Source organism: Pavona decussata, unplaced genomic scaffold, assembly GCF_977016875.1.
Source record: "Pavona decussata unplaced genomic scaffold, jaPavDecu1.1 SCAFFOLD_199, whole genome shotgun sequence".
NCBI lineage: Eukaryota > Metazoa > Cnidaria > Anthozoa > Scleractinia > Agariciidae > Pavona > Pavona decussata.
The window spans coordinates 2,277-18,970 of NW_028145607.1; the positions used below are offsets into that span (position 1 = coordinate 2,277).

Sequence of the window (16,694 nt, forward strand, 5' to 3'; positions counted from 1 at the left end):
TTGGTACGTTTCTCGCTTAATCTTGAGGTAGTTTCTATCATTAGTTCTGCACTGATATCTGCCTTGTCGTTCAGCAGTTCCCAACACAAGAGAGTTTGTTTCTGATTCTAACTTCTTGCCTTCCTAAACAGGTTTCTTTTTTGGCAGAAGAGAAGTATTTTTCCCTTCAGAGCATACATTCCCTGCTTTCGTTTTGCACCTATTGCTTTCTCCTCTTCTTTAATTTGCCTTTCTTTCCCATTCTGCTTCTTCCCCGAGCTTTCTTTGATAAACAAAATGTTAGCTGAGTCTTCAAACTAAAAACTATATTTTGTCAGGTTTACAGTCAACCCAGGTCACGCGTGAACGATATTTTTGAAATTTGAACGGAGTTTTGAAATTTACATGTCAGTTTTGAAAATCGCCAACGAGATTTCAGAGTTCCCGTATAAATTTCCCTAGCTTATTGACGGTATAAAGCTATGAATTTTTCTTTACACTGCAAAATTGAATATTTCAAGAATAGCAATTGTTTCCCAAGTATTTTGAATCTTTTTTTTTTTTTTTTTCAGTTAATGCGTCTTTTTCGGAACGATTTCCAGAGAAATGCCCAACATTCCATTCACACGTCGGACATTACAAAGAGAAATTCGAATGTTCATTTCATTCTTGGAAATACTGTTCACGCGTGACCTGGGTTGACTGTAAATATTTGCAATTTCTTGAATATTTCGTTTTTTAAGTGTTGGAGTTGGTAAAACAAACAGTCGTCATAAACTTTTACAACCTTTTATCTACAACTTTTTGTCTAGCTAGCTAGCTACTACCAGACGGTCTGTAAAACCAGCGCATGTATAACAAACAGGAACTTGTGCTGCACAAAGAGTTCTAGCTCATTTATTACCTTTCATCAAGGGCACAGTGGGTAAATGGACTTATTTCATATTATAGCATTGTATATAATTATATTATATTCTAATTAGGGTAATTACTCAAGAAACGACAAAGAAGTGAATTAAGAACAACATGTCAAGTTCTGTATACGTATCAAAACATAAAGTATATCCATCTTCATTGATGAAGTCATCTGGAGCCGAACTCCTGTCTTCATCCAGTAACTCACAGCGATTGTTCTACATTTGATATGCTTGGCACCTGCATCTCTCGTCGAGGCATTTCACATGACAATCAAACGTTTTCTTCACAGTGAAGTTCTTAAAGCTGTGACCCAATATGGCACGATGTCTCATTCCTGTTTGGCCAAAACTACCACGACTCTGCTCACATTTCCCTTGACAATCTGCAGTGCCTAACTTTAGAGCGTGCAAAATGAGTAGCAATAGATAATGTTTTAATTAGCTTGGCTGGAAAAAGTTTCTTCAATCTGACAACTTTTCCATTACTTGTTATTTTAGGTGAAATGCCCCTGCCCTCTCATGCAAACTTTGGTCAAGAAGCTTACGTTTACGACTCTCCGCATTTCTTCGCTTTCTTCTGACGGATCAGCCAATTCATTGTTTTAACAATAAAAGTTTCTCACTTAGTCTTGAGCTAATTTCTATCACTACCTAGTCTGCAATGATGTCTGCGTTGTTCTTCTTATTGGTGGAATCCTTAAGCTTTTCATTTCCATGCTTCAGCAGTTCCCCAATACAAGAAAGTTTGCCTCTTATGCTAACGTCTTGCTCACATAAAGAGGTCTCTTTTGCTAGAAGAGAAACGTTTATGTTTGGCTTCAGAGCATCCTACGGGTCACGGGTCAACACTAATTTCAATATTGACAATATGAGTACAATCCACTAGCATTTTCTGTGAATTTTGGTCATCATTCATTTTGCTTGGACTAATTATAACATTTGATTACTGAAGTACATGTAAGTAAGACTTTTAAGGACATTAAGTTGATAAGAAAAAAAAAAGCATTTAAATTCATGCTGATGCGCTGAAATGTGAACCCCTCCCTTTAAGTTTTTAACTGCAATGGGTGTTTAATAAACGGTCATTATTATTCTGTTCAGCTACGCATGCTTATTGGAATAATTTCCTAAAACCAAGAGATGATAACATAAAACAGGCGTTCAGATACCTGGTTCTTCCGTGGTATGTGCACATTCTACATTCTATTTAATAGTCTCCATCTGAAATATTTAAAATGGTCAAAAAAATGACCACCACATATTGCTTCTAACCAGTCGTATTACTCTCACTTCGTCTATTAATATACATAAAACTGAATATCCACTTCACGTCACTTCTTGCCTACAGTGTAATCCTCATTTGCCGCGCAGCTGTGTGCAGCTAACTTTTTACTGTTCTCCAATCCACCACTGCGTTGTAGAATTAGCGCTTGCTGAGCATCTATGTACGTCATTAATTGATTCGTACCATCCGAAGTTATCTTCGCCACTCTTCATCTTCACAGCGCCTTCGAGGGGACTTTTAAACTGACAACCTTTCTGAGATCCGTAAAAGGAGTCAACGTGTGCGTGCCATTTATCTCTTTGAACAAAGTGGGCCGTGCAATTATGGCAACAATAGCCCCTGATATTGATGTATTCATACTTTTTGCATCCGTCGAAATTCAAACTCATGACGTCGATATCACTCAGTTTGGCTCTTAAGTAATCAGTGTAATTAAGTCCATCAGTGTTAAACCTACATGTGGCACGCACATGCGTGGAGTGGCTAGCTATGGAGTTCATCCGTGACCACGATAAGCGAAGCTTATTCCAGGTAAAGGAATTCTGATTGACAGAGTAGTCTTTATAAAATGGCTCGTTTGCAAACTGGTTGTTGTTAGCCAAGCTGAAAGACTCGATCAGAGTCCAAATGAATCCGTTTTCAGACGTGCAATCGCAAAAGACTTCATACAATGACTTGCTTGCTGGATCAAACAAAAGATACAGACCAGACTGGCTCCCTCTGTCTTTTTCAAGTTGATTCTTACAAGATGTAGGTCTACGTTTCTTACAAAGCTTACCATAGTATTCCGCGGTACAAGTGCAGTTGAACTTGTGTTTGGCGTGGTTGCATAGCTCAGTGCACGTGCCTCCATTGGCGCACGGACTCTGGTTACAGCATTGGTTACTGCATGTTTGATCTGAGCATGCGTTGTACACCGAAATCTATAGGATAAGACGATAAAAAGTTTTAAACAGATAGTGTTTTTGTTAGGCTTTTGTACATTATGGTTTTGGTTCGTTACTGACATGTTACAACTTCTTGTTTTCCGGTCAAATGCTCGGTTAACCCAAAAGTCACTAAAATGCTTGGATAATATGTTTTATAAGTTTCGCCTTTTTAATTAGGGTGTTTACTCTAGAAACGACAAAGAAGTGAATTAAGAACAACATACACAAGCAAACATGGCCGTCTTTAATTCGACTTTTCAAACCTAACGCAACTGACATCTGGTATCCGTCACTCGGCTGTTAAGGCTGGAGTGCTTGGCGGTTCGATTACTTCAACTCGATTTGAAGTTTAGTTTTCATTTTGCTCTTGTTTTCTCTAAAACAATTAATGTTCCAGAACAAAAACACCACTAAAATGCTCGAATGATACTCAATATTTGGCTTCACTAACTGCTAGCATAATGTTAAAAAGCCAAGTTAAAAAAAAAACATAATTTGCACAACCCCAAGATTTAGTTCTTGGGTTCTCTTATATTTGTTTGAGTGGCGTCCTTCCAACTTCAACTTTGCTTAGGTTGCAGGTGTGAGTATTCGCACCAGATGGAATTAACAAATTTTGTTTTCAACTCAATGTTCACGAGACAACTAGCCTGTTTATGGAGCGCAAAAGACATGTTAGTGGGAGAAGTTTACTCTGAAACTTTATTAATATTTTTATTAACGAACCACTGTTGTCAAGTGATGGTAAAGTTAAAGCAATTTTGCAGCCGTCTTTTACGATTGTTTTTCTCTTTTTAATTTCTCTTCCGTTTGACAGCTCTTTTGAACATCTTTGCAAACTCTAGTGCTGAATAATTAACCATGTGATATTGCTACTGAAATGGGCATAAGTTTTCACTTAAATTAATCAGAATTGGTAACAAAAGCTGGGAAATTAATGCCCCTCCAATATTTATGTATAATAAAATGAAACCTCCCATTATTCAACTTAGGATTTAAGCCCTGGGCTTTTAAGACGAACTTTTTGTGAAGTTTGGCTAGATAAATTTTGCATTAGTACACTAAAAGTGTACACTGCTAATTACTGATTATGAAATATTTCTCGTTCAGTTCTAGTTAATTCTTGAATTTCTCGTCTCTATGCCCTGAAATAGTAAAATCTCTTTTCATTAATATTTTTTTTTGGAAAATACAGCCTAAATCTTTTTATTTGTCACAACCACCGCTTGCTTGTTCTCTTACACATGCGTACAGTTTGAATAATAATTCCGTTTTCTATCAGCCATGTTAGGGAGCGTAAGCAACAACGACGGCAACGGCAACGAAAACGTTTATTTCATTTGTGCTACTTCGCGATTATTTCAACTCACTCAACTTTTACAAAAATGCCGAACTATCCAGGAATCAAATTGGAAGGAGTGGCGTACACGTTCTTCATAAAACCCTAAATATGGTCATTTCACGCTCTTGTTTTGCAGAGGACGGCAAAGAAATGTACCAAAATGTAAAACGTATGTGCAGAGCGATTGTTTTTGCTTATTCAACCGACCGCGTTATCGTTGCCGTTACCGTCGTCGTGTGCTTAAGCTCCCAAGTACTTACAACTGTACAAAACATCCGTTGATCTAACTATCCCTTACCCGGTTCACCAACTCATTATCCACATCAAAATAAGTGTATCCATCTTCACTGATGAAGTCATCTGGAGCCGAACTCCTATCTTCATCCAGTAACTCACAGCGATTGTTCCACATTTGATATGCTTGGCACCTGCATCTCTCATCAAAGCATCTCACATGACAGTCAAACGTTTTCTTCACGGTGAAGTTCTTAAAGCTGTGACCCAGTATGGCACGATGTTTCATTCCTGTTTGGCCAAAGCTACCGCTACTCTGCTCACATTTCCCTTGACAGTCTGCAGTGCCTAACTTCAAAGCGTGCAAAATGACTAGCAATAGAACTAGAAGAACGCCCTTTGATAATTCCATGGTATAGCGTTAGATTCATCAGTCATTAAGATACATAGAATGATCGTTACCGTGGTAAGTAAGTATATTCTGAAATTTTTCATTGTATGATGCATAACATTAATTGCAATACAGAAGACATATGTTTTCTTGGGGAAAGGCTTTTAAAATCTTATTAACATAAATTTCACCTGCCGTTAAACAAACCACGGGGTTCATGAAATTCGAAGTGAAATTTCGGAAAAGAAAAATCGACCGCAAAAGATGGCAAAAAATCGCTGAAAAAAAAAACACTTTGAAAGCTTTGAAAAAACCATTAAACGTAACAATAAATGTTCAGTAGCAAAAAGCATTTTTCAAATCGATATATCTTTATTAAGTAAAAAGCGTCTTTGAAAAATTATTTGAATTAGCACTGTACATATTGAAGAAATAAAAGGTTTGCCGTCATATTTTAATTAGATAACAACTTAGCTGTCTATTTAATTTTTTTCTGTTTCCAAGTCGAGCAGGAAAAGTGGGTCGACCAACAAATTCATGATCACTGTGAATGATTTTATTTTTATAACTGCCACGTTCTTTTTCACCCTACCACAAACGTTAAACAAATAAATACGTGGAGAAAGTCCTGAACTGCCAGCAGCACCCAACCAGAACATTTAAGCAGGGTGTCAAGTGGTTTTAGAGACATATTTTATAGTAGTGTAGGACAATTCTTTTCAAAAATAAAGGAAAATTTTAAGGAAAATTCTGAAAATATAGGACACAAAAAAGTTACATTCCTTTCCACTCCTCGTCAAAGTTTTCCACAAATAGACAGTTTTAGCATCCCATTGTGCCAGCTGACTGTTCTAAATATTATATCTAAACTAATGTTAAATTGAGAAAAGAGATAGTAATTTATTTTAACACTCCTGGTAGCCCCTAGGCTAAATTACGGATAATCTACAAATTGGGTAAAGCAGAAAATGGTAAAAATACTAAAACTCCCATCCTAAAGTCAGAAGAATTGCAACCACAAAAGCTAGATACAAACAATCGCTAGTGTACAGCCTTGGTTAGCCATCAGTTTACTTTTAATAAGATTGGCTGGAAAAAGTTTATTCAATCTAACAATTTTTATTTGTCATTTTTGGGGGAAGTGCCCTTCCCTCTCATGCAAACTTTGGTCAGGAAGCTCATGTTTACGACTCTCCACACTTGTTTACTTTTCTCAGACCTCAGCCAATTCATTGTTAATTTTTTCGCTTAGTCTTATGGTAGTTTCTATCATTAGCTGGTCTGCACTGCTTTCTCCGCTTTTATTGGTGGCTTCCTTCAGCAGTTCCCCAACACAAGAAAGTTTGTTTCTGATTCTAACTTCTTGTTATTTTTGCCAGAAAGAAGAACTTTTTTCCTTCAGAGCGTCCATCCTGCTTTTTTTTTTTTTGCACCTTCTGCTTTCACTTCTTTTTTTGCCTTCCCTTCCCATTCTCCCAAATAAGCTCAGTCTTCAAACTAAACACTATGTGCATTTCTATTTTTATTTCAATTTCTATTTGTACAATTTTGTGTAACAAACTAGTGACCTCAAAAACAAAAGAAGACAAACCTGTTCGTTTAAAATATTTGCAATTTCTTGAATATTTCTTTTTTTAAGTGTTGGAGTTGGTAAAACAAACCGTCGTCATTTACTTTTACAACCTTTGTTCTACAACCTTTTGTCTAGCTAGCTAGCTACTACCCAACAGCAGAGTCAGACCCACGGCCACAACTTAATTAAGGTCACAGACGGTCTGTAATACCAAAGAATGTAACAACAGGAACATGTGCCGCACAAAGCGTTCCAGCTCATTTATTGGCTTTTATCAAGGGCAGTTGGTAAATGGACTTATTTCATATCATAGCGTTGTATATAATTATAGTATTATTATATAAATGTAAATATATGAAAAATACATTTTAAACTGCGGATGAAAGATCAAACAGAAGAAAGATCCTCGCAGTTACTACGCAACTAAATGTCACAAAATTCATATTATTCATGTTTTTGTTGTTTTCATTTCATGTTTGCATTTTCATGTTTCGTGTTTGCATGTAGAAATTTAGTCGTTTCTTTTTCATTATCTAAATTCGTTAGGTTTATTGTTAATTATTTGTAGTCTTAATTCGTCGTATTTTTATCAGTCAAAAAATGTCACTAGTATATTAGTAGTTATTGTCTTAGAAAATGGTGTGTAGTATTGTAAATTTCAATGTAATCTAACTAACTATTATTATTCCCGTTATCGTATATTTTGTATCTTATTGTGTAATCAGCATTTATTGTACATCTTGTAGTTAGCGTTTTCTGGAATCTTTTTTGTAGTGTCGTAATTGTGTTCAGTATTTAAATAGAGGTCAAGGTTGTTGTTGTGTAGTTGGTTGTTATTCTTGGAAGGAGAAAAAGGACAGAGAAGTAAGAAGAAGTAAGGAGAAGCAAAAAAGTTTGTATTGCAAGGTCGAAGGCGAAATTGTTCAAGTCACTGTCAAGAGCCATTGGCAGGAGCCGGCCGTGTTTTCCTTGACATAAACCCTTTTGTCAGCGGCGGCGAGTGAACAAGATTTCAAGGCGTGTGCATAGAAATTAAAACTGAGTGCGGCGGAGTCAAACAAGACGGGAACAAAGAAGAGAAAAGGCGCCAGAAGAGAAGAAGCAGAGGTTTGTGAACGGTTGTTGGTGCGGTTTGTTTATGCGAGTGGTTGAAGTAGCAATTTGTTTGTGCCTGGAGAAGACTTCAAGGACAAGGAAGGACTGAACTGAACTGAAATAAGTAATTTAGTTTAAGATAATTAATTAGGTTAAGAAAGTTTTTTTTTACGTTACCGTTTATTGTGTTTACTAAGCGTTTATGTATACTAAATTAATTAAATTTGTTGTATTACTTAGTCTTGTATTACTTAGTGGGTTTGCGGGAAGGGTTTTGTACAGTCCCCTTTTAAATCGTGCCTCACAAGGGAGAGATCCACGTCACACTAAAGCAGTTGCGAAAAGAAAGCCTGAAAAAAATTCAGGCTTATTTGAACGGGATTCGAACCCACGACCTCTGCGATGCCGGTGCAGTGTTCTACCAACTGAGCTATCAAGCTAACTGGGAACACGTCATATTATGAGTTCGTAATATACTCCTGAAGGATGAATAAGTAAATGTAAATATATGAAACATACATTTTGAATTGCCGATGAAAGATCAAACAGAAGAAAGATCCTCGCAGTCACTACGCAGTTACGTAGTAACTGCGAGGATCTTTGTTCTGTTTGAGTATTATTATAGTAGTGTTCATTTTCACAGCTTGTATTTTATCCTTGTAATTCTGTTTTTAACTCAATGGTGAGTAATAAACGGTTGTTATTAATACGGTCATTATTATTCTGTTGAGCTGCGCATGCTTATTGGAAGATTTTCCTAAGACGGAAAGATGATAATATAAAACAAGCGTTCAGATACCTGGTTCTTCCTTGGTATGTGCACATTCTACATTCTATTTAATAGGCTCTATCTGAAATATTTAAAATGGTCAAAAAAATGACCACCACATATTGCTTCTAACTAGTCGTATTACTCTCACTTCGTCTATAAATATACATAAACTGAATATCCACTTCACGTCACTTCTTGCCTACAGTGTAATCCTCATTTGCCGCGCAGCTGGGTGCAGCTAACTTTTACTGTTCTCCAATCCACCACTGCGTTGTAGAATCAGCGCTTGCTGAGCATCTATGTACACGATTAACTGTTTCGTACCATCCAAAGTTATCTTCGCCACTCTTCATCTTCACAGCGCCTTCCAGAGGACTCTTAAACTGACAACTCCTCTGAGATCCACTATAGGAGTCAACGTGTGCGTGCCAATAATCTCTTTGAACAAAGTGGGCCGTGCAATTATGGCAATAATAGCCCCTGATATTGATGTATTCATACCTTTTGCATCCGTCGAAATTCAAACTCATGACGTCGATATCACTCAGTTTGGCTCTTAAGTAATCAGTGTAATTAAGTCCATCAGTGTTAAAGTTACATGTGGCGCGCACATGCGTGGAGTGGCTACCCATGAAGTTTATCCGTGACTGCGATAAGCGAAACTTATTCCAGGTAAAGGAATCCTGATTGACAGGGTAGTCTTTATAAAATGGCTTGTTTGCAAACTCGTGGTTGTTAGCCAAGCTGAAAGACTCGATCAGTGTCCAAATGAATCCGTTTTCAGACGTGTAATCGCAAAATACTTCATACAATGACTTGCTCGTTGAATCAAACAAAAGATGCAGACCAGACTGGCTCCTACTGTCTTTTTCAAGTTGATCCTTACAAGTATGGCGCGTTTTTAGTGTCAAAATTCAAACTATCAATTCAAACATTCGATCCTTCAATTCAAACATTCAATCCTTCAATTCAAATCTGCAATTATTCGGTTCAAACTTTCGATCCTTCAATACAAACATTCAATCCTTCAGTGCAAATATGGAATGGGTCGATTCAAACATTCCATCATTCAATCCAAATAAGGAATTGTTTGTTTCAAACATTCGATTCTTCAATCCAAACACCCTTTTCTTCAATCCAGAGATGCCATTCTTCAAGTTAAACATGCATTCATTGTATTGCCTGGCCTATCATTCAGTTCAAGCATGCATTTCGTCGATTCAAACATGCCATTTTTCAATTCAAACATTTGATCATTCAATCCAAACGTGCATTTCTTCAATCAAATCCTGAAACTCAAACACTACACCATAAATTCCGCGTTCAATTTCGATAGAAAAAGCTGAAATCCTGCTGTTGAAACATTCTGCACTTTAATTTTAAGATATGAAATCCAGATTATAAATTCAAACATAGTCTCACAATGTAGTTGTGCAATGGCTCGATTCAAACATTCACTTCGGCGATTCAAATATTCACCTCGGCGATTCAAACATTCAGCTCAGCAGTCCAAACTTTTATTTCCTCTCCAGTAGTCTGGAACCGAGGGGACTCTGTAAAACAAGGATACGGACGGGCGGATGCGGACGGCGGATTAAATTTATTGGTTAATTGTCACCTTCTAAGAAATGCTAGCTTTGGCTTTTTTTTTTTAATTTTATTTTTATTTATTTATTTTTTAATTTGAATTGATTTTATATTTTATTGTCAGTCAAACAGCGAAAACGCTATGGAATGTTTCTTCTCGTTTTTCAACCAAATCAGTCTGAGTTTGCAGTGGAACTCGGTACATTAGTACGACACACCATCCGGCAAAAAAACACCTTCACATTCATGAACATTTACAGGATAATCTGATTAACAGGTAAAGTACTGTACGAGCTTTTGTTAGGCATTAAAGATTGGAAATCGTGGTTATTGTTCGAATAGACAGATCGATACAAGTTATTAAAAAATTATTTTAAGATGTCCAAAGATTTCCCGGCGTAGGATTTCTGAACGTGTCATTTTCTTCCCTTTAAATTTGTACACAAGCGAAATTTTCCTTGCAATATGGGGGCTTTTTTTGATCGGGTTTTGCGTCTTTTCGGTTTTGATATTCATTGCGGATTTTGGTTTTTCTCATCTTGGAACATTCAGATTATTTTATCTGACAGAAAAACATGTTTTTTTCGGTCAGTTTCTGGTTTTCCTCCGGTTGCCTCGGCGGCGGCCTTCAGTCCCCAGTCAGGTCAGGGGTCGTCTTCTCCGTGAACTTGGTACAGTCGAACCTCGATTATCTGGACTCGTTGGAACTTGAATAAAATGTCCGGATAATCGAAAATATGAATATTAATGAGACAGGAATGTAAAAAAAATGTAATAAAGAAAGCAGAATTTGTCAAACAAACCGGTTGATGCTTTGAAGCTTTCGCGATCGGTCGACTCCGCGTTCAACTACGCTGAGAAATGTTTCGCTTTTCTCCTGAAGAAGCGGACTTGAAAATTGGTGTTCCACTGCTGAGTAAACTAGGCCCCAGTTGTTCAAAGAGTGGATAACTTTATCCACCGGATAAGTCGCTATCCAGCGGAGCAAATGTACTCCAACTACCGGTAACGCCTTTTGGCAAGTTTTCCACACAATCCCATACTTAAATTTGACATATGTTTCTACTCTATCCATAAATTATAGTGCTATTGGGAAAATCTTGCACGCATTTCATCTGCTGGATAGCAACCTATCCAGTGAATAAAACTATCCGCTCTTTGAACAACTGAGGCCAGGCGTATAAGGTTTTATCCAATTGCTCTGACACGTTCGCAAATCTGACGCAGGGAAATCTTTGGACGTCTTAAAATAATTTTTTAATAACTTGTATCGATCTCTCTGTTCGAACAATAACAAAGATTTCCAATCTATAATGCCTAACAAGAGCTCGTACAATACTTTATCCGTTAATCAGATTATCCTGTAAATGTTCGTGAATGTGAACGTGTTGTTTTGCCGGATGGTGTGTCGTACTAATGTACGGAGTTCCACTGCAAACTCAGACTGATTTGGTTGAAAAACGAGAAGAAACATTCCACAGCGTTTTCGCTGTTTGACTGACAATAAGATATAAAATTAATTCAAATTAAAAAAAATAAAAATAAAATTTAAAAAAAGCCAAAGCTAGCATTTCTTAGAAGGTGGCAATTAACCAATAAATTTAACCGTATCAACATCCTATTTTCTTCCACTTCTTCTTCTTCTTCTTTTTTTTTTTTTTTTTTAAAGCCCCATCCGCCGTCCGCCATCCGCCGTCCGCATCCGCCCGTCCGTATCCTTGTTTTACAGAGTCCCCTCGGTTCCAGACTACTGGAGAGGAACTGAAAGTTTGGACTGCTGAGCTGAATGTTTGAATCACCGAGGTGAATGTTTGAATCGCCGAAGTGAATGTTTGAATCGAGCCACTGCACAACTACATAGTGAGGCTATGTTTGAATTTATAATCTGGATTTCATATCTTAAAATTAAAGTGCAGAATGTTTCAACAGCAGGATTTCAGCTTTTTCTATCGAAATTGAACGCGGAATTTATGGTGTAGTGTTTGAGTTTCAGGATTTGATTGAAGAAATGCACGTTTGGATTGAATGATCAAATGTTTGAATTGAAAAATGGCATGTTTGAATCGACGAAATGCAAGCTTGAACTGAATGATAGGCCAGGCAATACAATGAATGCATGTTTAACTTGAAGAATGGCATCTCTGGATTGAAGAAAAGGGTGTTTGGATTGAAGAATCGAATGTTTGAAACAAACAATTCCATATTTGGATTGAATGATGGAATGTTTGAATCGACCCATTCCATATTTGCACTGAAGGATTGAATGTTTGTATTGAAGGATCGAAAGTTTGAACCGAATAATTGCAGATTTGAATTGAAGGATTGAATGTTTGAATTGAAGGATCGAATGTTTGAATTGAAGGATCGAATGTTTGAATTGATAGTTTGAATTTTGACACTAAAAACGCGCCATATACAAGATGTAGGTCTACGTTTCTTACAAAGCTTACCATAGTATTCCGCGGTACAAGTGCAGTTGAACTTGTGTTTGGCGTGGTTGCATAGCTCAGTGCACGTGCCTCCATGGGCGCACGGACTCTGGCTACAGCATTGGTTAACGCATGTTTGATCTGAGCATGCGTTGTTCACTGAAATCTAAAGTATAAGACGGGACACATTTTAATAAGTTTCTGTGGGATAATTAAGGTAGCAACAAGTAGTGATTGGAATAATTATGGACTATGTCAACCAAACTATGAATCGCGGAATTATATTAACAGGAAAAGTATGAGCGTTTTGTTCTTTCTTTATCGATAAAAAGTTCGAAACAGCTTGCGTTTTTATTAGGCTTTCCCACACTATGATGTTGGTTCCCCACAGACATGCTCCAGCTTATTTGTCAGCCCACTGTAGAATGCTTATTATAGCGGAGGTCCACGCACCGAAGGTGCGCGTGCAGAGCCTCAGAGCTAAGAGAAATTGGCATACCCATGAATGCGAAAATTTTTTTGGTTATGAGGTCAGTTCCATCCGTCCGTACATGGGTGCGTACGTCCGCTTCCCTATGTAAGCAATTGTGGAATGCCACACTCAAGTTAACCCTGTGCCGCAACCCGCGTGTTTTCCGGCGGGAAGTTGCGTGCCCACCTGTCTTTTTGAAAAAAAAAAAAAAAAACAAAGGGAAATTTTTGAAGAAAGCTATAAAATCATGTACCCGTTAGATATGTCGACAAGCGTAGAAATAAGAGAAAGGGAGAGAGAAAGAAAACAAAAACGAAGGTGCTGAATAAGCAAAGTTCAACGTAAAAGACAGCGACTGATGACGAATGCTATCCGTAAAGACAGCATTTTACCGTTTCAGTGGATTCGGTGCACCTTGTGGAAGCGGAGATAGTAAGTTGCTTTTCTCATTTTTTTTTTTTTGCCAGCGGTAGGTATCCTGAAAGTCGTAAAATCTTTGTGGTTCCGTGAGTGGCAAATTTTTCCAATCTCTGACCACGGTCACGGTAACAGCACGCGGGAAACCTTAAAGTGGTAATTTTTACTCCGATCCGGCGCGACGAACCGTTGAAATCTTTTTCTCTTTAAAGGAAACTTTTCGCCCACTAAATGTTGTAAAAGGAACGAAAAACTCAGTAATGGAATAGAAGGATTGGTTGTTCTCCAAAGAGGCGAGCATTCATTTCATTTTTTTGACAAAACGTGGTTAGTTTGCTGTTTTGTAGTTTTTCTTGCAGTGTTCGTTCGTCATTTGACTTAATAATAATGCTAACCGCAGACAAGTCTTTTAAATTCAGTTTTACGATCCATGTTCATTATTTACCTTGGAGTTTTATTTTCTAATCTCGTCACAAAAATGATTCTTTGCTTAAATAGTCAAACAAACGCCTCGCAACTCAGTGTATGGTTGCTATAAACCCTGACAAACTCATATTGCACACATTTCTCTAATTTTAGCATTGATTTGTGACAATTATGACAGAGAACAAACACAAATGCTTAAAATAATAAGATATAAAGGAAAAGAGTAAGATGTGTGAGTATTTTGCACTGAAAGTCTTTTTTAATAACTTTCGTTAAAAGCGAATGTAAAAATCTGAAATGTGGTTCATTTTCATCAAAACAAAGCTTACGCAGAACATTTATTCGCTTGATTGTGCGAATTTTTCCAGTTGATTAGTTTATTTCTGTACTGCTTTCTATAAAATATCACAGGTTGTTTTTTTTTTTTTTCATTTGTTACTCCAGGAGATGTTTAAAGTCTGTTTTTTCGCTAGTCTAGTCTTTTTCTCTGAGGTTTATACGTACGGCTTTCTGGATAAGCGAAATTTAAGTAAAGAGTGACAGCGCGACGATCATCTTAAAAACTAAAAACCCAGTCCGTATAGAGAAAATCTGTGCCCTCGGTCGGTATCATATATTTATGTTTGCCGTGACGCCACAAATTCAACAAATCCTAGTTGTCATTGCTATACATAAAATCATTTGCAAAACTCTAAGTCTTAGTTTTGTTGTAATTTTTTATTTGCTTGAGTGACGTCCTCGCAACTTCAAGTGCGCGAAGTCTGTGTTAAGCCGGCTATTGACAAGTGATAATAATGTCGGCTTTGTTTTCATAAATGTTCCTTCGGAGTATCGCTTTAAATGAAATTAACAAATTTATTCAACCTTATATTCAGGAAACAAGTTGTTTACCGACCTGCCAAACACATTTTTATTCGGGGAAATATTTGCTCTGAAATTTCAATAAAATCTTTTTTAACGAAAACTTGTTTTCAAACGGAGGCAACGTTACCTATAACTTGTAAGACAATTTCTTCCGTTTTCCAATTTACTATCCATTTAATGGCGCTTTTGAAGATATATGCGGTATAAGCGCCAGCGCTATATACTATTCTCACATCGCTACTCAAATGACCACAAGTCTCGATTTAAATTCATAAGAAACGTTAAGAAAAGCTGGAAAATGACCCTCCAATATTTCGGTTTAATTAGTTAGAGAAACATCACACATTTCAACTGACGAACTAAGTCCTGGTTTTTTTACGTCGAAATGTTGGTGCAGTTTGGCCAAGTTAAAGTTTTGTATAAGCATACTAACGTATGCCTTCTTCTAATTACTGATTAATAAGGAAACATTTCCCATTACGTTCTGTTAATCCGTGGATGTTGCAAATGTTGTATTCTGTGCCCTGTAAAAGTAAAATCTCCATTTTTTGTTTGGAGATACACCCTGCTTGTATGTTCACTTTCACAGTTTAAATGAGAATTTTGCTTTTCTTTCAGCAAATTTACAACTCCACAACACCTCGTTGAATTTTCGTTTACAGAAAAGTCGGCCTATGATTTAATTGGTAAGTATGGAACTCATATCCCTTACCTGGTTCACCAACTCATTATCCATATCAAAGTAAGTGTATCCATGTTCATTGACGAAGTCATCTGGAGCCGAACTCCTGTCTTCATCCAGTAACTCACAGCGATTGTTCCACATTTGGTATGCTTTGCATCTGCATTTCTCATCGAAGCATTTCACATGACAGTCAAACGTTTTCTTCACGGTGAAGTTCTTAAAGCTGTGACCCAGTATGGCACGATGTTTCATTCCTGTTTGGCCAAAGCTACCACTACTCTGCTCACATTTCCCTTGACAGTCTGCAGTGCTTAACTTCAGGGCGTGCAGAATGAGTAGCAATAAAACGTGAATTACACCCTTCGTGACTTCCATGGCATAGCTTGCGATTTATCAGTCTTGAAGGGACATAGAATGATCGTTACTTTGATAGGTCGAATTAATTCTGATATTTTCCTTGCCGCATGATCCATAATCTTAATTCAATTACAGAAGATATATGTTTGCTTGAGCCAAGGCATTTTAAATCTAGCTTATTTACATATAATTTTCACCTGCCGTTGAACAAACTATGACTTTATGAAATTCAAAGCGAAATTTCCGACAGCAGAATAGAAAGCCAAAGATGGGAAAAATTCGCTGAACAGACACTGTTAAAACTTAAAAAAAAAAATAAAAATAAAGATAAAATAAACGTAACAATAAATGTCCAAAAACTAGGAGAAGAGCATTTTTCATATTTTTTATCAACGTTAAATGTTTTTAAAAAATTAATTAAATGTTAGAACTCCTAATGTTGAGAGATAACGCTTGCCGTCATATTTTGATTTAATAACAACTTAGTTATCTTTTTTCTCTTGTTGCTTCCAGGTCGAGTAGGAAACTGGGTCGAGAAAAAATCATAAAATCGTACAAAATTAAAAATTGCTAAATGATTACTGAACACTGTAAAGTTAAATAATTTAATTTTTATACGCGCCATGTTAAACAAGTAAATAAGTGAAGAAAGTTCTGAACTGTCAGGAGCACCCAACCAAAGCATTTAAGTAATGTTTGAAACACGAGTAGCAGTGTTTCATCAGGATTTAGACCCAATAAAACACGTGCTGCGAGTTTCTTGAACGGCTTCAAAGACATTCCTGGAAAAGCGTGTGTCAAGAGACTTCCTAACAATGATGCTTTTGTGAACGTTGGGAAATAGCATACGAGAAAAACATTAAACACCGCATACTAATAAGGACGAGGTTTTACCGGATTTTAAGGCCACTGCACGTGATGTTTTATCGACCATTTGATA

The 16,694-nt window shown here is 37.0% G+C and overlaps 2 protein-coding genes across 2 annotated transcripts; both read right to left on the bottom strand.

The window, feature by feature from the left end:
• Nucleotides 1-2,285: 2,285 nt before the first annotated feature.
• LOC146461315 (uncharacterized) lies at nucleotides 2,286-5,098 on the bottom strand. The gene is made up of 2 exons (XM_085086944.1): nucleotides 4,751-5,098; nucleotides 2,286-3,104 (listed from the first exon to the last, which is right to left on the bottom strand). The coding sequence occupies exons 1-2, from the start codon at nucleotides 5,096-5,098 to the stop codon at nucleotides 2,286-2,288; spliced, it is 1,167 nt and encodes a 388-aa protein (XP_084943070.1).
• A 3,664-nt stretch (nucleotides 5,099-8,762) lies between these two features.
• LOC146461316 (uncharacterized) lies at nucleotides 8,763-15,772 on the bottom strand. Its single transcript, XM_085086962.1, has 3 exons — nucleotides 15,425-15,772; nucleotides 12,527-12,699; nucleotides 8,763-9,405 (listed from the first exon to the last, which is right to left on the bottom strand). Exons 1-3 carry the CDS (start codon nucleotides 15,770-15,772, stop codon nucleotides 8,763-8,765), a joined length of 1,164 nt encoding a protein of 387 aa, XP_084943088.1.
• Nucleotides 15,773-16,694: the final 922 nt, after the last annotated feature.